Raw genomic sequence first — 20,167 nt, 5'->3', positions numbered from 1 at the left:
TTGACCAATGAAAATATGTTTTATGAAGGCATCTATTTAACTAATATCTCCATTGGATGTCAGAAGTATCCATCAAAACTGCATATCTCCCTCCCCCGTGTTTTGAGGAGTGTCAGCTACGGTTAGATGATTCTGGGTGAAATATGAATTGCAAAATTTTCCCCCCCATAATAATACTGATTGTGATTTTCTCATCTGCTCACCTGGACACATTTACCAGAATACTGACAGATGATTTTGTGTGTGGTTAGGTGCAAGTGTATGACCTCATCCCCAGCCCAGCAAGTGCGTGTCGTGATCCCCTTCTGACTGTTTGTGCTTGTACTGATATCCCCTCATATGCACAAGTGTCTGCTTATCCCTTCACTCCCTGGATAGACTGCCCCTTTTTTCTAAATTGTCATCCGTCCTCTACATAGATTCTCATTTAGTGTTTTGAGTACCTGCTTGGTTTGCATTTGGGTCCCCTGTTCCTGATCTGTCCATTCCATATTCAAGCTCACCAAGTTTAACTGCCAGCAAGGGGGCAGATTTGACATTGCTAATAGTTGCCATCCACCTCAGATTGAAGAATAAAACAGTGTTGCCATTTTGAACCAATATGGGACACGACTGAAAGTTGCAACACTAACTGCTAGTGTCTGTAACTGTAAGTACTTGCATTCTGTATTTTCTACTGGATGGCAGTGCTTCAAGTGGTGACATTTGTAGTAAAGTTTTTCCAGTTTTAGTTGGTTACTAGTTTTTGGGAAAGATTACAATACACAGCACCAGTCTGTTGCGTGTCGTAGGCGTCACACCGTCAATGTCTTTTTGTCTAGTTTATCTGCAATATCCCCTTTTTCAAAAGTTGTGGCTGCTGCCACCAACACTGAAGTTTCCTCTGATGGAGAGCTTCTCTCTCCCATGAATCATGGACATTACCAGAACAGCAGTATGAGGAGTGCTTTGCTGATTTGGTAAACTTTGCTGTACGTTTGTTGTGCATAAGTCCATTCTCAAAACACTGTGATTGGCAGCAGGCCAGGTTATTTTAGTTAGTGCTGACAGAACACCATAGTGCACATTCTTCCTAGCTTTTCTCAATTCTCTGTGGATTATGCTGTGTGGATTTCTCATGAACTGCATTTTACAATGGACTTACATATTGGATTTTGCTGGATTACCCTTATTGGACAGGTTTGCTTTGGACTTGCCTGCTCCCCTGGTGAGTTGCATTGTTATTTTGAGTGTGTTGTCTTTCGTATCCATGCCTGCCCTACTGCATTCTCTGTGTTTTTGTGGCTGTGTCTGCGCTTGTGTTCAGTTGCAGGGCCTTGCAGACAGTCACAGAGAAAGTAATGTAATTTCCGGTCGAACTTTCATCTAACACTGGTCATATTGATATTGAGGAAAACTATCTCGGTAATTGTCGTTATTTTATCGCCTGCCCTAACACCAGATTTTCTGACCCCTCTTCCTATAACATGATGTAATACAGTCCTGTGATGTATTGGTACTGCTTAGGGAGAAATAGGGAGTGTTTGGTTTGATGCAACTGATCTACTCGCTAATGCAGACATGGCGGAACTTTGTGTAAGAATGAGATTACATAGGAATCAAGATCATGATTCAACTCTTGAATGAGATTTCATGGTGGTGTGAATCGAGACTGAGATTCAAAAACAGTTAGTTGTGCAGCACTAGGGTCAACTATTTAGCCTCAGCTGATAGCTGTCACTCAAAACCAGAAGAAGGTTTGCACTGCAGTTTGAGTGGAATATCACTGTCATGGTAAAGTAACACCATACACTTCTTGTTTGAAGATGGTATTTGTTTGTACTAGTAAACATTTGCATTCAAGATTGTCGTGTATGGATTGCATTGTATCTCTAGCAACTTTAACGCTGATAGCTAGATAAAATTAAATAGAAAGATAAAGCTCTGATTATGTCCTAACATTTAGACTAACTGTCCATATTACTGAAATATAGTCAGCGGAAAAAGGAGATTCAGACTAACAGTGCACCATTGGAAAGCATGATATGAAAACCATGTAAGTCCACGTTCATTGACAACAGTGAAGAGGCGTCTGTTTGTGGTGCTAAAGGTGTCTCGTTACATTGTTTTAGGTTTATTTTGTTAAGTAGTTTCAGAGAATTTTTTCTAACACTCCTGAAATACTGGATTTTTGGAAATCCTATGTTTTTTATTGGCTAGCGACTATAAATTCAGGTCTAAAATTTTAGAATTTAAATATTGAGTAGGATGAGCATGATGCAAGTAAATATGTACAGCAAGCCTGTGTTTTGAGAAGTCATCGGTGCTGCTGACCCAATGGAAATGACACACTTTGAAGCTTTATAAAGGTGCAACCCCTATAATGGCCTTAAAATAAGCAATCACTTGTTAGTCTTCATCAGGGCAAGCTGCTTCACTTTATGTGCCGCCCATAAAAATAGCTACAATTAGGCTAATAGCATGATGTAAGTGGTCAGTCGGGTCTTTGGCTGGGCAGCTCAGGATCCCTGGAGCGAGCAGCAGGAGGCGAAAGCAGCTTTAATAACAAAGCAGGGAGTTCGTGCACCACACGGCTCTATTGATCAAGGCACTGTTTCAAATCCTGCGGCCCCGCGTTTACAATGAGCCTCTCTTCATTTACATGAGCATGATGTATCAGGGAGAGCCAAATCAACTTTAACGAGCTTAAGTGCTAGCTCCGTGACGGGACGAGAAATTGATTTCTGCCATTCTAATCGGATCACCATTTTATGCTAGTAATTTGTTTATGCTAATTTGACCCAGGCAATCTATCAGCACCCCTGCTTGACCCCCTTCCTACTGTTATTGCTCGCCAACCCTTTGATCTACCTGAACATGTTTTCATACCTCGACTCATGGCGGCATTTTAAATGTTTTCTGAGGAGCTGTATCTATCGTTTTCACCTCTCATTTTTCCTTCTATGTATATATTTTTTTCCCCATTGTGCTATCGGTACAGAAAAGACAAGACGCATGATGGGGCGTTTTTGGGATCTGGCTAAGAATCAGAGTGGCACAGTGACAGTGTAATACTCTATTCATCTGTTTTAGCTCAGTAGTTTAGAAGAGGCGTCTGTAACTGCAAGCTTAATATCAGGTCTTACCTGCCAGCAAAGTGCCAGTGCTAGTCATCCCTCGCCATTCCTTCCTACCTTTGTCTGCTTTTCACTGGATCGCTCTGTCTGCGCATGTTTATGGTCTTTTCAGTTTTGTATAGCCCTCATGGATTGTGGCTCACTTCTAGCCTGCAGTAGCCCCCCTCCCTTCTTTCATATGTACCAGAAACCTTAAGGGAATGGGAGTGTCGTCTCCTCCCAGCCAGGCTCTTGTAATCCAGCAGACTGTTAGCTGTGTGATCTGTTGCCAGTTTAGTTGGCTGCTATGGAAAGGTGAAGGGGGAGAAATGATTATTAAGGAATCCCTGTGTTTGTCCCGCACCTTAATCTTTATGTTAGACCCCTGATTACCGAGTCGGCTGCTCCTCCCCTTTTCGTTTCAATCGACTCCAATATTTAGCACAAGTTGTGATATTTACAGATCCGCTCTCATGGTTTATGTGTGTGATGTTATGTTTTGTAAACCTTTGTCTCTTCTTCTTCTCATGCAGTGTGTGTTGTTCCTTTGGACCCTCAAGATCAACCACCCGACAACACTCTTTCTCCTCAGAGGCAACCATGAGTGTCGGCATCTCACAGAATATTTCACCTTCAAACAGGAGTGTAAGAGCAGCTTCCCGAGTTGGTGTGAATTTGTCACTGCATGCAGTGGGTTGTAAACTCAACAAAGCTTTGTACGTTAGTAAGCGTCCATCATCCTGTTCACTGTCATGTTTCTTTGCAAGCTCTATATGATATATTGCGATATATTGGTAGGATAGAGGTATTGGCGCATCCAAAACAAATGAGGCCCTTAGGATTTATGTCTTGCTGTCAATTGGTGTAAAGTACAGTTTCCTGCTTAATGCTGGTGTCCAACCATGTAGGAATCTTTCCTCAGCAGAGAGGAGAGCCGGCATGATTGGGGGTTGGGGTGGTATCAGCAGTAGGTATTGTGATATGGGTGTCAAAACTGCTTCAGATACATTTGAATATCTGAACTACATACACTGAAGAAACTAAATATAGTATGTTGAATCACATATCAAGACCCCCAATCCAAACTTATTGAATTGTCACTTAAATAAGATGTGAGCCAATGTATATCAGCATTACAGTGTGCTTTGTCAACTGCAGAGATGCTTCAGGAACAGGGTCTCATCGATCTTTGTGAAATTTAGTTTCTTTGTTGAGAGCTGGGGTTTGTAATAGAAAGCCAACTGGGCTAGTCTGTATGTATGATTTGAAATGTAGTGCTTGGAAGATGAGCAAATATAGATGTGTCTGAAGTGCACTATTATGCGTGTAACAAGGTCTGAAGTGAATCGTAAGGGAGTGATCACGCAGGTGTGGAACATTAGTATGCAAACTCAAGTAGAACTACATCAGTTTGCTTGTTCTGATGTTAGTTAATAGGATACAAAGAGTAAATGAAGTGAAATGAGCATGGACTCCCTTGCAGCTATGGCATTTTATGCAAATATGTTTGTAATCAAATTCCTCATTAGCATGCATAAAAGCCTATTAACTAAAAGCAATGATCCAGCCACACATTATGTAGAATAATTCGGTTGAGCTGTGAAGTTCCATCTGAAACACATGCAAGCTTTTAAATATGGCTGCCAGCATGGGAATCGTACTTTTTTTCTCATTAATGAGTTTGGAGATTTAGTGGGAGGAGGGGAAACTGGGGCAATTTGGATAGCGCTTACCAAATATTAGCAGACATAGGAACGGATGGTAATCTGGTATGAAAATGTTCTGTTGTTTTGGGTAGGTTCCAGTTTCATCGATACTTGTTCAATATATTTGCCAAATGAGAAATTACAAGTTATACTGCCGGTTGCTTGGGTGTGGGGTGGCGGTGAAAACCAACTTCTGTTATTCTAGTATTGGGTTGTTATGATGATTGGTGTCCCAAAAAAATGTGTAAATGTGTGTGTGTGTGTTACTCAAAAGTAAATTTGAACCACAGCTGACATTTCAAGATGGCACTGCTCTGTTCTTGGTTGCCTCTATTAATATGGCACACTAATTTCCAGGGAATTATTAAGTAATTGTACAATTTAGCCAAATAAGGGCACAATTCCCTCGAGCACTACTTTGAATATGTACCAAGGTTTTACTCAGCATAGGATTGGGTATGTGTATAATGACTGAAATATGTCTTTTATAACTAAGTTTCTACACACCTGTTTCCTGTTTCTGCACACCTGTCTACATACCTGTTTCCTGTTTCTGCACACCTGTCTACACACCTGTTCTAGTATCTGCACACCTGTCTACACACCTGTTCTAGTTTCTGCACACCTGTCTACACACCTGTTCTAGTTTCTGCACACCTGTCTACACACCTGTTCTAGTTTCTACACACCTGTTCTAGTTTCTGCACACCTGTCTACACACCTGTTCTAGTTTCTGCACACCTGTCTACACACCTGTTCTGGTTTCTACACACCTGTTCTGGTTTCTACACACCTGTTCTGGTTTCTACACACCTGTCTAGCTGGTACAACTTTGTGCAAAATCAGTCAAAAACAAGTACTGTCTTTTTCTAAAACCTATCATGACGTAAGCAAGGCTGACAACAGTGTCACAGATAAATGGGTCCATGTATTCACCCATTGGCTTACCCCCCCCCCCCCCCCCCCCCCACAGGTAAGATCAAGTATTCTGAGCGGGTGTACGACGCTTGTATGGATGCTTTCGACTGCCTGCCCCTTGCCGCCCTCCTTAACCAGCAGTTTCTCTGTGTGCATGGAGGTCTGTCTCCAGAGATCACCTGCCTAGACGACATTCGAAAGGTATGTGTCTCGCGGTCAGGACCACCTCCCCCCACACAAGGAGTTTGCTTGTGTACCTGTTGAATTTTGGATATGGTGCTCAAGTTAAAGGTTTATGAATGAATTTTAGATTCGGTTTTCACCTCTATGAAAATTGTCATTTCAGACAGAATGTGCTGACGTTTATGCAGTACCAGTTATTTGCTCAGGTCATGGATGGGTACACCAGATTGCCGCAGTTAACATGGCATACTGTGTGATATGCCTTTATTTCCAGAAAGCCTGTAAAATGGCAATATCAGCTTTAAAATCATGTAGGAATTCTCGACTTGTATGATTTTGTATTAAACTTGGGATCGGCTTTTGACACTGAGAACACCAAGTGCTAGGGAGTCAGGCCAAGCTGCATTTTGCAGTTGGACAGGTTCAAGGAGCCACCGGCGTTTGGGCCCATGTGTGACCTGCTGTGGTCAGACCCTGGAGAGGACTATGGCAGCGAGAAGACCTCTGAACACTTCAACCACAACTCTGTGAGAGGCTGCTCCTATTTTTTCAGGTACGGGTCATATCTGACCTCCATGACCGTGTCAGCCTGTGTGAACCTGCTCTAAATAAGCACTGCTAAATGTCTCAGTCACCTTAATATTTAATTCCTCATTAAAAAAACATTTCATCAGGTAAACAAAATTGTCCAGAACACAGTAATAGTTTTCAAACTTTAAAAAACCACACAAGTCATATGTATCTCTCATTGCAGTTATTGTGTTATCCTTGCCATATTAACCGTACTTTTAAATGGATATTTTATTTTATTGTTGATGGTTCATGCTTTACAGTGGACAGGATTTAGCCTTGTGTGAATGGGAAATCCTGGTAATCTTGTGCCCTGTGTTATGTAGTGTAAGCCGTGGTGGGGGAAATCCCTTTGAGCTGTTTTCAGCTGCGTCATGCTGCAGCCCTACTGAGCTGCCAGCTTAGCAAAAGGCAGGTGGTCCTCTGACTGCTGGAGCTGCCCCCAGGACAGCTGGGAGAACACCCCTCTCAATGCCAACCACCGCACCAGATACTCTCTCTGTTTAATGTGGTCTTTTATCCCCCCAAGCATCGTTCATACCCAGTCATTACTCCAGCTCCAACTCCTGATACAGGAGATCATTAGCCCGTGCCTCAGAAACCATGGCACAGAAAAGAAAATAAAACCATGCTCTGAAAATTGTAGGGTCAGCAAGATCAAAAAATATTAATTGCTCCCTTGCAGGGCCCTTACTACATGGCTGTCGGGCAAAATTCAAAACACATGAAATGTGGGTTTTATGAGACTTTGTCGTCCATCTCTCTTAATGTGCTTTTCTTGCCTTGCAGCTATCATGCAGTATGTGACTTTTTGCTAAACAACAATTTGTTGTCTGTAATACGAGCACATGAAGCTCAGGATGCGGGGTAAACAAAAGTTTTTATTTTATATATTTATTGTATGGTTCTCTTCCTCTGGCCATTAATACATTTTGCATTTCACTATATGTGGAATTATCATTAGCCATGTGTTTCATCAGTGTTTTTTTTTTACATACTCTTTCTCACTCCCTTTCTTCTAGGTATCGAATGTACAGAAAAAGCCAGACAACCGGTTTTCCCTCATTAATCACAATTTTTTCAGCACCAAACTACCTAGACGTGTATAACAACAAAGGTACGAGAACATAAAGGTGCCCTTTTACTGAATTTTTCTAATTGGAGGGAGTTGTTGTTGCCTTATTTGCGTATATCCCGAAGAGGACCACGTGCTGCCTAATGGTCTTGCTGTGTTCCCTGTGATGATGCCTTATTTGCGGTGTATTGCTGGTTGGGATGTGTATCATGCCTGCGGTGTATTGCTGGTTGGGATGTGTATCATGCCTGCGGTGTATTGCTGGTTGGGATGTGTATCATGCCTGCGGTGTATTGCTGGTTGGGATGTGTATCATGCCTGCGGTGTATTGCTGGTTGGGATGTGTATCATGCCTGCGGTGTATTGCTGGTTGGGATGTGTATCATGCCTGCGGTGTATTGCTGGTTGGGATGTGTATCATGCCTGAGCCACCTAGCTATAGATCACCATCTGGCTGAACTCTGTCTCTTTTATCCTGCCCAGCCCCAGAATACTTCTATACGAATTAGCATTCACTAGATCAACAGCAGGGTTATCAGGGCTTGATAACTTATTCACAAACCTGAACCAAAGCTGCACAGTCACTTATGACTTTCACCGCTTGGTAATAGCTCTCCTTGTCTCAACAGCTGCTGTTTTGAAGTATGAGAACAATGTAATGAACATCCGACAATTTAACTGCTCTCCTCACCCATACTGGCTGCCCAACTTCATGGATGTTTTCACGTGGTCGCTGCCCTTTGTAGGAGAGAAAGGTGAACATTGCTTTTTGAAAGTGTGCATGGCAAACTTTTTTGCCATTTTATCGCCAGTTAATTTATTCCTGTATGAGTTGAGTATCTATTCTGGCTCTTATTTTCCCAACTTTGAAACAGTGATGTTAACAGCTGTTATGCTGGACTTGTTTCTTTGTGTGCTTTGGGGAAACTGCATTTGATGCTATACTATAATGAATAGGAGCTACAGAGAGAGTCCGCAGATCTGGGTCTCTTATTTTTGTACTGTCCAAAGAAATTTATAGGCCATTGTAAACAGTGGTAAATGGTTTAGACTTTGCAGAAATGCAGTAAATGTTTAGCATAGTTCCATATGTGGGATGCTGAGATGCAATATGAACTGCTTTATGGACTGGAAAAGAGTTAATAGATATTTATATCCTAGACTAACTCTAGACTGAAGCCCAGGAATATTTTAGCCACAAAACCACTGCATTCTTTTGAATAATATTGGGCGTGTGCGTGCGTGCGTGCGTGCGTGCGTGCGTGCGTGCGTGTGTGTGTGTGTGTGTGTGTGTGTGTGTGTGTGTGTGTGTGTGTGTGTGTGTGTGTGTGTGTGTGTCAGAGAGAGAGTGAGTATATTTGACAGTACAGATACAGTTGTGTAGCTAATTCATTTCCTGTTCATTTTTTCCTCACAGTGACGGAGATGCTGGTGAACGTCCTGAACATCTGCTCTGATGATGAACTCATGTCCGAGGGAGATGACACATGCGAGGGTAAAACAAGCAGTTTGATTCGCCAACCATGGTTCAAAAATACTGTATATCTGGTTTAATTACCATTACCATTACCATTACATTTCTCCTGTAAATCCATTCAACGTCATCAACGTGGGAAGACGAGTCCCGCTTTACTGATTCCTCTCATTACCGTTCTTTAATGCTGTCTTCAGAGTCTTTTTGTTCTTGCTGTCCAGTTAGTTTATATTCAGTGTTTGTGTTTCCCATCGCAAACGTACCATGTTCAGCCTCTCAGCCGCACTGGCAGGTAAACAGTCAGGAAGTGCTATCTCCTGTATACTTATACTAGCTCTGCAAGTGAAGCCTAACTGTTATTTGTTGATACTTTGGTTAAATAATTTGGTTTGGTTTAGGATACCGAATCATTTCCCTCATTTATTTTTGATTGCTGCATTGGCCAATAACAGTGCTGTTCAAATGTGATGGCCACGGGGAAGGTAAGAATAGCTTAGAGTGAGAGGAGGAGTGATTGTGAATCTGCTTCTCTTCTTCCTCAAGATGTACTTGGCTAGAGCATCGTGGTTACAGACTTTTTATTGTACCTCTTGGTCACTTGGACTGTCGTGTTCCATTTATGTGATATATATTTTGCATTTCATATAATATCCTCTTCTGTATGCAGATATGTACCACATAAAATATTAGTTTTGTTTAATTTATTTTTTTTCTTTGAGCAGTTTGTTGTGCCCTCCTATTTTGCTGGCATGTCAGTAGATTGCAATAGATTGCATTTTATTACCAAAAGGATCTTGCCAAGGTGCGTGGATGCATGAAGTGTGTGCAGCACTGCTAGGAGTATAAGGTCAAAGTTGAGTTTATTACAGATGTGTGTCTGTAGCTTCATGTTGCTTTGACAGTGAGCGCCTTGTCAAGGGGATTGGTAGCCAGTGAATATTATTTTGGTTTTTAAGTTTGTTTGCAGAGCCCAAGCCAGCGTATCAGTTTATCTTTCTGATAAACTGTGTGAAAGAATGTTAACGCTTTCTAATTTGCTGCTTCCCACTAACAATTGCGGTATGGGTCTAACTGGGAGAAATAAGTTCAGGCTTCACACTTTTCATACCAAACAAGATACCCAACAGATAAGGCTGTAACTAACATCAGTGATGTTTTTGACCAGTCTAACATCTGTTGCACTCTACGCTCCAGTGACTCCCCACCAAAGCAGATATTAACTGATTGACAAAACATTCTGCCGATGCTCATTTTCGGTCAGTTATTGTGCTCCAAGTCTTGCAAGTTTTTGAAAGACAGTGTGGGAAACAGCAAGCATGCCAGAGGATGTATGTCATTTTTAACAGTAGTGTTTTGCAGAGCAAGCCTGTGGTTTTAAGACCATATTCAGTCAGTCAGTGGGTGACTAAATGGGGGGGGGGGGGTGCAAATTGTTAAAAATTGAATTTTGCTAATTCCCACACACATTCATTCCAGAGGGTCATCCACAATTTCATTCAGGAGCTCTAAGGGGACTCTTGAGAGCAGCCAGAAATAATGTGCAGCTGCTGCCATCTTACTGTCCCCTATTTTAGCCATTAATGGGTTAATGGGACATATCACACATCATCACATGTGAAAGTCTGAGACGGGAGGATGTTCTTGGTTCATCAAATAGGAAGAATATCCCCTGTGTAATGGAGTCAATTTAATGGAGCTCAGTTTGGCTAAGACTGGCTTGAATTTCATTTCTCAGAAAAAAAAGATGGGCACTGCTCCTTAGAATGTGTTGAATTCCCTGGCCTGTGGAGTGAATGAGGTCAGTGTCTAACTGAAGCTGTGCTCCTGATAGGAGGCACCCCAGCTGCAAGGAAGGAGGTCATCAGGAACAAGATCCGTGCCATCGGCAAGATGGCTAGGGTCTTCTCCGTGCTCCGGTGAGCATCCTCTGCCTTGTCCTCCCCCCCCCCAACCATCTTCCCTTGTACATGATTTGGAGAGAATTTGGTAGATGAAGCACCCAGGCTGTATACAGTGGGAATGATCTTGATAATGTGCATCTGTAGTCATTGTAACTGCAGCAGATGTGGTTACAGATCCACAGGATTAAGGTCTCTCGTCCCACTTCCTGAGACCTGAGCTTCTCATCTGGAAGCTACGTAGGAGGCCGCTTGCCAAAGTCTCTTGCCTGGTGTTCCCGGAATTGGATTTGCAGCGGTCTTGTTGCAGTCCAGACGGGTGTCTGTAAATGGCGGTGCTCCCTGCTGATGTGTGTTGTCTCGTTAGAGAGGAGAGCGAGAGTGTACTGCAGCTGAAAGGATTGACGCCCACCGGGACCCTGCCCATGGGCGTGCTGTCGGGAGGTCGGCAGACACTGGAGAGTGGTAAGTCCTCCTAATCTGTCTGAATGACCTGAAGTGCCAGTTTCAACCCCAGCTGATCCTGACCACCACCCAGTCCAGGAAATGTCCTGAAGTAATCTTAGGTGCAGTTGATGGTGCAGTGAGAGCTTCACTTAGGTTTGCATGGCTTAGGATGTTTACAGGCCAGTAGCAGAAATTTGTTTTACTGTCTCATCTAGTGTTAACGGCACCAACGTGTAATAAAGCTAAATATAAATTTAATATTAAAAGTTGCTAAAATGTTTGTTATTTTTCTAAGGAGTAATGTAAGGAGTGGTGCATTATTCAATAATTCACTGTTTGCGTGAAGCTTTCATATGTCATTATAAATGAATAAAGTGAAATGTGATCAGCATGTTACAGGTTAATTAGCAGCCAGGGCCAGCCTAGTTATTTTTATCCACATTAATCTGGGCATGCATGTAAATTAAAGCTTTATGCTGACCTCCCGGAGTAATGTGCTGTGTGATATAAAGTTGTCAGATGGTATGTGAACGCTGGAACAGGAGGGTAAAAAAAACACCTCTGTGTCAGGTCTGGATGGAAATGTCATCTAATATTTAATGTGTGCTCACACACAGATCATTTGCCGCCTTAGACGGTTATTTCTGATAGCCTCATTTCTCTGTTTACATGGGATTAATGCTGGAGAAAGTATGAAGCCTCTGGCTGCTTCCGTCATGCCGTGCTCCCCTACTCACCAAGGTCTAATTCACCTGTCATTGAAACTGTGATGATAAGGTCACATTAACAAGCTTAAAGCGCAGCAGCAGCGAGAGCGGTGGTGAGCTTCTAGCGTAATTGACCGTGATTGTGGAGTCAGTCTCCTTCGGTTGCTTCTCAGGAAATCATCAGTAATAAGGCTGGAAGGCCTTATTGGTCACACCTTTATTTAATCAGGATTTATGTAGCACCTTGCTAATGATGTCTTAACCATTCCAGAAAATATGCCCTAATGCTTACTAAGAATGTGTTCAATTTAAAAAAAACAAAAAAAAAAACAAAAGTTGCTTCATAGTTCAGGGTGAATGCCGCATGGATATGTGCATGATTGGTTGCCTGTTGGACTGGAAGTGCCTGATCAGTGTCCTGTATGCTCTCTGCTTGCATGGTACTCCGAGACATCATACTGTTTTATAACACATGCAGTTTCCAGCAAATCACCTAGTTGCTCTAGGGCTTTAATTGCCTGTCCTGTAATAACTGATTGTGGGTTTAATCTAGAACATACTTATTTTTGACCTGCTGCAGCCGTTGATCTACTCTGCGTGCTTAATTTCCCTGGGGAAAATTCTGTGCATTTGGGGGGATGTGATGCAGGGGTAGCCTGGAATGCAATGGATGTCTCTGGCTGCATTGATATTTTAATTCACTCTTTCTCCATTCGTTCTCGGCATGGCTCAACTACTCACGCTTATACAGCCACCATAGAAGCAGAAGAGGCACGAGGTAATGCAAGTGGTCTGTGGATCTCTCTCTGTTTTGTCTGTCTCCTGGTGTGGGCTTTTCTGCATTAACCTGTTTCTCTGTATTGTTCCGTTGTCTTGTTGATTTTGGGTGTGGTCCTTTTGAACCACCTTGTGGAGAAGGGCTTCTCTTGCACCACCAGTGACTGCTGTGTCTGAGGGGTTGTGAAGGCACTGCCCTGCCGGTGGGCCCTGGGTTGGATTGGTATATTCCAACTATTAGGGTGGGGTGATGGAAAAACTGAACAATTGTTTTCAAATCACTATACAGTGGAACCTCGGATTACGAGTAACGCGGTTTACGAGTGTTCCGCAAGACGAGCAAAGATTTTTAATACATTTTGAATTGGAAACCGAGCAAGTCCTGGTTTACAAGCGCCAAGTATCATCAAAAATCATATGGCACACATGCGCTCCTTGTTTTTCTTGTTTTTACGTGCGCTCGGCTTCAAAACAGGAAGCGCATGCGTGCGCTTCTTGTTTTGATGCCGAGCGCACATCATCACAACTGAACCACTTTCTCACGCTGCGGAATTGTGGGTAATCCTCTCCCATGCTCAGTCTCAGTCGGCATGCCTCACTCGTATAGTCAAAATTTAGTAGAAAAGCACCACCTGAATAAGGGTGTAGCAGTGCGAGCGATGAATCTGTTTAAGACAATGCAATGTCCACATTTTTGCGAAATCGAAAAGGAGGCAAAAGCAGCTGTCATTGGATGGGTTCCTTGTTAAAGTCGCACAAACAGAAAAAGATTCCAGTGAGCCAACAGATAGCAGTGATTCCGTTAATTATAGTGAAAGTCGTCCTACAAAATAACCCTCCTCTTCTCCTCTCTCGTCTCCCTCACACCATCCACGATTCTTTTCAAAGGTAAAGCGCAAGTTAATTTGTTTTATGTATTTTTACTTTATATTTGGTATTAATAATTTTTATATGAATATTTTTTTAGTTGTGGAACGGATCATATGAGTTTCCATTATTTCTAATGGGAAAAGACATGCTGAGGCTAATTGGAGTTACTAAATTGCCCATAGGTGTGAGTGTGCCCTGCGATGGGCTGCCCCCCCTGTCCTGGGTTGTTCCCTGCCTCGTGCCCGTAACTTCTGGGATAGGCTCCGGACCCCCCGTGACCCAGAAGGATAAGCGGTTTGGAAAATGGATGGAAATTGGATTACAGCTACCAAAACATACTGCTTGATAAAAGGCATGAAAGTGTCTTGTGTTTCCCCCCGTTTTTTTTTTTTTTCTCCTTGCCCCTTGGGGGGGAGAAAAAAAAATAATTCTGATGACAGCTGGAGCAAGAGGACCTCTACAGAGTGGCCAGTTGGACTGTCTGGTCCCAGACCAGCTAGAAGTCCCCTGCCTCTGAGTGTTTTCACTGCTTCTTATTTGTTGTACAGTAGCTATTTCCAGCTGACCAAACTTAACCAAAGCCTGCTGAAAACAACACATCACTTCTTTAGACCATGCTCTCATGTCCTGGTTTTCCAGAACGTGCGACCTGCCCCAAACCCTCTACCTCCAGCCCAGCCTCCAGCTAGTGGGTATTTTTAGAGCCTAATCTCATTATGTCCTTCAGCAGCATACGCGCTTATCTCGATAGGAAGCGCTTTGCTTCCAAATGCTGCATTCATGCTCTTTGGGCTCACTAGGCAAACACTAGTAGCGGACAGGGGCCTTGGAGTGTCTGGGATAGCCTTTCCACCCTTAAACCTTTTCCGGGCCTTGCTGTCCACCGCTGACCTCACACTCCTGGTTGTGCAAGAGCGCCATTCCCTGGATGGGTGTTGCCCACCTGACCCCGAGTCAGCCGTGTCTGTCGGTGCCATCGGGTGGCTCTGTCGTCATTCTTTTATTTCCTGTTCAGCTGTCAGTTTAACGTTAAAGTTGTACTAGCAGCATCTTTTATAAAAAGCACCTGTCTGCCGCAAGCGTAAGTTTTGGGTCTTGCTGAAACACATTAGTAAACAGCTAGTGTAGTGCGTGGGTGAATGTTAAACGCATCCCCTGGGATTTTAAACGGCTCTTAACGTGTTGGACAGAGGGAGCACCATATATTTGGGAGAGTAAGAGTGTTGTGTTGAGACGCCCTCTGCTGTTTGTGAAAAGTGCTACATGTAAAGGCGGGTCATTCAATGCCCTTTGTCCCTGCTCTTGTTACTTATTGCAGACCATGCCCTATTCCTTCACTAACATTACTGGAAGGCTGTTTTATTTCAGATGAAAAATGAAACAGATAATTACCACATGCATAATACAAGCTTGCTTATAGCTATGCATATACATTTAGGGTCATGTCATGAGGACTGTAATAGCTGAATATTTTTGTGCATTTTTCTGTGTGCTTAATGTAGTTTCTGTGTGCACCTGTTTCTGGTAAGAGCTCGTCCTTGTCCTTGCTGTTCTGAAGAGCATCCTCATTTGCTTCTGTGAACCATTCAAGGCATGCATCTCACACTGATTTGTGTAACTAATTAGTCATCAGCTGTTGTACTGCAACATTTGGGACAAATTTTTTGCTCAGTTTATTCTTCCTGCTTGTTTACATCGATGGAATAACTTTTATTCAGCTTATTTAGATGTATTTGCAGGGCAGAAGTATAAAGTAAGGTTATGTTGGAATTACAGTAGTAAGCTGGATATGTTGATGATCCATCCAAAGATGACAAACTTCATATCTAAAATACAGATTTCCCCAAGTGTGCAGAAGCTGAGTGTGATTGGGCATCTGTTTGGAATTCACCCTCAGAGAAAACAATGCAATTTAAGGATTCTTTAGCCGCCCATTTTTCTCCAACACCTCCCTCCTCATGCAGCCCACAGAGCTGCTGCCCCCATCGGTCGGTGCTCACAGTAAACAGATGGTCTAGCAGCGTTCCCTCCCTTGTCAGAGCGCTGTAATCAGCGAGGGGAACCTCAGTTTGTAGTTCCTATGCACAGCGAGCTCTTGAGGCTGTGATAATACAGGCTTCCCAGCCAGTGCTGGGTGAATAATCCTAGAGTGTGTTTCATTCAGAGCCTCTTCTCCAGAGTCACCTGCGTTTGCAGCAGATGCTTTTTATATTTGAAAAACCCTCTGTTCTGTCTCTCGAAGTCAGTGTCATGTGGTGGTGTGTGTTGCCTGTAGATACTGACACTAACAATTTTAAAATAAGAAAAAATAGTTTTTAATGAATCATGCTTTTGTGACAACACTAATGATCATATTGCATCACAGCCTGAATTTACTTGCTAGTTTGACCTTTTCAATAAAAGTTATGCTTCTACTGAGTAAAAAGCATTATAAGAAGTTTTCCTTCCATTGTCACCTGTCTCCTGCCCATCTGTGTTAGGTCCCAATGATTTTGTCTTAATGTTGCTATTGACTGCTTACTTTGACTTACTGTTTTATTTTGAACAGTAATGGTAAGTATCCCAGCTCAACTCACTTGCAACCTGTTCTTTATCGGTGAATAAATTGCATGATTCTTCTCTCTTTTATGAATTGTTGTTTGGCTTGTTCCATCAGAGTGGACAGGGGTCATGTTCCACCCAGCATAGATTCCGAACACTAAGAGCAATATGTTAGACCCAAGAAGGTGGACCAGATGCCGTACTTGCTTTGTGGTGGGCTGGAGCTCTTAGATCGGTCTTAGACTGTCGAAAGAGAGAAAAGTGAAACATCATATAAGTTAGGGTCTGTGAGTTACATGGCTTGTGACCCAGCGGGACAGTTTTGCACTCTTTTCAAGAAACTTATTGCATTTACTCTGTATGGTCTTTCTCCCTCCCCCCCCTCTTGTGTATGTGTGTTCTGGTGCAGCCATCCAGGGCTTTTCTCCCCAGCATAAGATCCGGAGCTTCGAAGAGGCGCGCGGCCTGGACCGGATAAATGAGAGGAGGCCCCCCCGCAGAGATGGCCAGCAGGCTGACAGTGCCCTCAACTCCATCAACGCAGCCAACTCTCCCAGCAAGAATGGCACAGACCTCCATTCACAGTAGCCCCCCCCCCCCCACAGACACGTCACTCTTGTGTTCCCCCCCCCCTCTCTCTCTCTCTCTCTCTCTCTCTTTCTCTCTCCCCCCCGGAGGCTTGTTTCCCCCATTGGTTGCAGGCAACGGACAGGCTGGGTTAATGCACATGCCCACCTCAGCAACAATTAGCAGACATATTTCAGTTTGTCCTTCATAACATGAAATATATTAGGTAAATATCATAAAATGAGTAATTTGTAAAACAAATTGGTGGCAATATCCACCACACATAGTAAATGTTTAGTTATAAGTTGATATAATTGAAAAAGACTTGAAACGAACTGAGGGACTGAATTCCACTATGGTTGTCTTACATGCTTGGCAAAGGAACATTCTACTGAATATGCACTTACAAATGTGACCTGCACATTTTGATATAAATAATATGAATTGGCCCAAAACAGGAGGTGATTTCAATGTTAATCACATTTTTTTTTTATCTAGGAGGTGAGTGATTTAGAATATTGCAGCTCCACGTTGCCATAAAGCTGGTGGTGAAATAACATCTGATGAACTTGAATGGACACATTCCCTGGAGCTGCTTTGATATACAGACTCATTTATGTGTATTTGAGCGTTCCCCTACTTAAATGCAGTCATTTAAAAGTTAATTTTTTGTAACTGATTGATTCGGCACAGAGCTAAATAAAGATGTTACTGAAATCAAAATGGTAGAATCCAAACAAGGGGTTGGGTCTTTGGCGCCCTTGGCCTGAAGGATGCCATATTTCCATTTGTTTTTGAGCTCTGCCTAGCTGACTGTACGTTTGGTCAGTCACTCTCCATCGGCGCCGTGTTCTGGACTCTGCTGTTTTTTGCCCCCAGTGTGTTTCCCTGGTGAAGAGCGAGACAGCAGACCTGTGTATTACTGAAACAAAGGAAGATGCAAAAGGACAGGATTGTTAGTGCTGTTCCATGAATGGTCGGCTGCCAGGACTGTATGAGCACTGATATTTTTAGCATCTTTCTCTTCTGCAAAGACATTGAGTGAGGTTGCTGGTCTGATATGTTCTGTTTATAAGGAGAGTTCTAGTGTGTCTTATTAAGAGAACTTCAGACGTAGCCGGAAGACCATACCAAAACAACAAGGGTAAATAGTCCAGTTTCCTCTGAACACCACCTGCATGCCAAAATGAGGAGAGAACATTGTAACATTGTCCACTCCTATTGGTATGGCACCAGAATGGGGACCGAAGTGTTCTTTGTGAGGTAACTGGTAACAATGTGTCTGTAATATTAGGATGAACGACGACACCCGATGTTTTTCGTAGCTTTGCCGTGTGATTTAGTACACAGAAATAAAGCTTTAATTGGCTAATCAGAGAGGCCAGGCTTTCTCTCCAACTGCTCTCGATCTCATCTGAGGAATCTCTTCGGACCTCTGCTTTGGCACTCTCCTCACGAGAATGAATGAATAAATGAATAGCTGATCCACAAGTGGCAAGATTACAAGGTGGAGCTGCAGTGTGGTCTGCAAGTCTCTGCAAGTGCTTTGGGCTGCCTCTCAAGTGAAGGGGGGAAAATGCACTTTCTGGTAAATAATTCAGCTGATGTTCAGCTTTTCCTGCCTGCTTGCCATCAAAGGTCAAGTAGATGGAGAGCAAAATGTTTTTGCATACAATCAGAAAGCAAAACATCTGTTGGACTATTTCCTATTGTGATTTATTATTATCCTCTCGCCTAAGCCAACCTATGGTTTATTTTTTCCACATTTGGATAGTAGTCCATATACCAATCCAAAATATACATTTGCATCCCATAGAAAAAGTTTTGTTTTTTTTTATGTGCTTTTTGATGTCTGACACCTGATTCTTCAGTCATGTTATTTAAGGCCAGTGATGTGTATAATCTATCTTTGAATCATCAACAAAATATTATCGTAGTTCACCTGAAAATATGATTCCTTATCTCCCCGCCCCCCCACTCTGTTACACTAGTCAAAGTACATTGGAGTGGAATTGTGGGTATGACAGATTTAATACATTTATTTGGCCCTTTTCCTCCTACAGTTTTGTTTTCATAGCTTTTATGGGGGTGAATTAGAAAAAGATATATTGAATGTCATGTCAGGACTTTCCATATTTTTTTATTTTTTGAAATGCGTTTCTATTAAGGAAACGTGCCATGCTATTTCAGTGGGGAAGAGCTGTCTGAGCACCCATAGGCTGAACAGACATCACAGGGTGCCGTCCTGCCACTAACATTCGTCCATGTGGTCTTCAGATGAATGGTACAATTGAGGGCCCTGTTTTAAAGTGACCTCAGATTGTGGATCATTTTTTGCAGTCCAAAGTCTTTTTTAATTATTGTTGTTGCTATTGTTGCTGTTGTTGCTAATGTTGATGATGTTGTTGTTATTATTATTATTATTATTGTTGTTATTATTATTCCAGGTCTATAATTGCAGGGCATGTCCTCTGCTTTCTAAAGGGGCTATGCAGATTCTGCAAACAATACTAAAGAATAAGGAGAAATGGGGCCTTGTTGGGGGGCTGCATTTCTCTTGTCCAAGTTTCAGAATGTGCAAAGTATGTTAAAAAATTTCTTAAGTGTACAAAAGGGAAGAAAAGTGCTTGTACTGCAAGGTCTCTCTAATTCATGATTTATGTAGATGTATTGCTCCAAAAAAATAAAATATAGAAAAAGGATTGTTTTTATTTAAACTGCCTTTGTATTTATTAACTCAAGCAAAACACCTACCCTATCTAAGGATATATGCGAAATTGCCAGTGACAGAAAAGTGCCAGTGATTAACCCAAGTGAAACTCAGTACAGCTGAAGGTCTACTCTGTGCACTACTCTGGTCTGCTTTACCATGTGTCACCACCAGAGGGTGGCATACTGAAGCCTCATTGCTTGTGTTTTTAGACGCTTGTTTAGCCCATCAGCTGCCAACAGGGGTCAGTATGGCTTCCAACCTGGGAAGGGTTTCGGGTGTTAAGTAATTTTGGGGCCCTGACTATCTAGTTGCTCATTTCTTAAAATGAGTTGTTGTGCTGTATATCTGCCTTTGCAAACTTGTGTAGGTCAGGGTTACTATAGATGCACCCTTGTTTAAAAATTGACTTTAAAAGTTAATGCTGTTTCTATCGTAGTGCTTGCTAAGAAAGATACCAGTATACATCTGCCTGTGTTTTTTTTTTTTAAAACCAGACATGTTTAACTTATCAAACTAACTATTCCCTGTTGCAATAAACATGTTAAACTGTTACCTGTTATATTAGTCATCATTTCTGCATTGGTAAGTTGTATCTACTGTATACAATAGTCTCGCACTTTAACAAA

At 42.4% G+C, this 20,167-nt stretch overlaps 1 protein-coding gene across 3 annotated transcripts in view; it reads left to right on the top strand.

The window, feature by feature from the left end:
• The window catches only part of LOC111857559 (serine/threonine-protein phosphatase 2B catalytic subunit gamma isoform), a 51,142-nt gene extending 31,049 nt beyond the window's left edge, over positions 1-20,093 (top strand). For 2 of the 3 annotated variants that reach the window (XM_072704332.1, XM_072704334.1), the window contains exons 4-15: positions 3,629-3,740; positions 5,775-5,920; positions 6,316-6,455; positions 7,262-7,339; positions 7,495-7,589; positions 8,177-8,302; positions 8,965-9,042; positions 10,853-10,937; positions 11,287-11,384; positions 12,825-12,851; positions 16,671-16,845; positions 17,327-20,093. In XM_072704332.1, coding sequence (XP_072560433.1) covers positions 3,629-3,740; positions 5,775-5,920; positions 6,316-6,455; positions 7,262-7,339; positions 7,495-7,589; positions 8,177-8,302; positions 8,965-9,042; positions 10,853-10,937; positions 11,287-11,384; positions 12,825-12,851; positions 16,671-16,845; positions 17,327-17,333 — 1,167 coding nt within the window. In that variant the 3' untranslated portion in view covers positions 17,334-20,093. The remainder of the gene's footprint in view (positions 1-3,628; positions 3,741-5,774; positions 5,921-6,315; positions 6,456-7,261; positions 7,340-7,494; positions 7,590-8,176; positions 8,303-8,964; positions 9,043-10,852; positions 10,938-11,286; positions 11,385-12,824; positions 12,852-16,670; positions 16,846-17,326) is intronic. The other variant, XM_072704333.1, reaches the window with a different exon arrangement.
• Positions 20,094-20,167: the final 74 nt, after the last annotated feature.

The sequence above is a fragment of the Paramormyrops kingsleyae genome, chromosome 2 (genome assembly GCF_048594095.1).
Source record: "Paramormyrops kingsleyae isolate MSU_618 chromosome 2, PKINGS_0.4, whole genome shotgun sequence".
NCBI classification, from domain to species: domain Eukaryota; kingdom Metazoa; phylum Chordata; class Actinopteri; order Osteoglossiformes; family Mormyridae; genus Paramormyrops; species Paramormyrops kingsleyae.
Note: the sequence above shows the minus strand (reverse complement) of the source record. Positions and strands in the feature narration are given on the sequence as shown.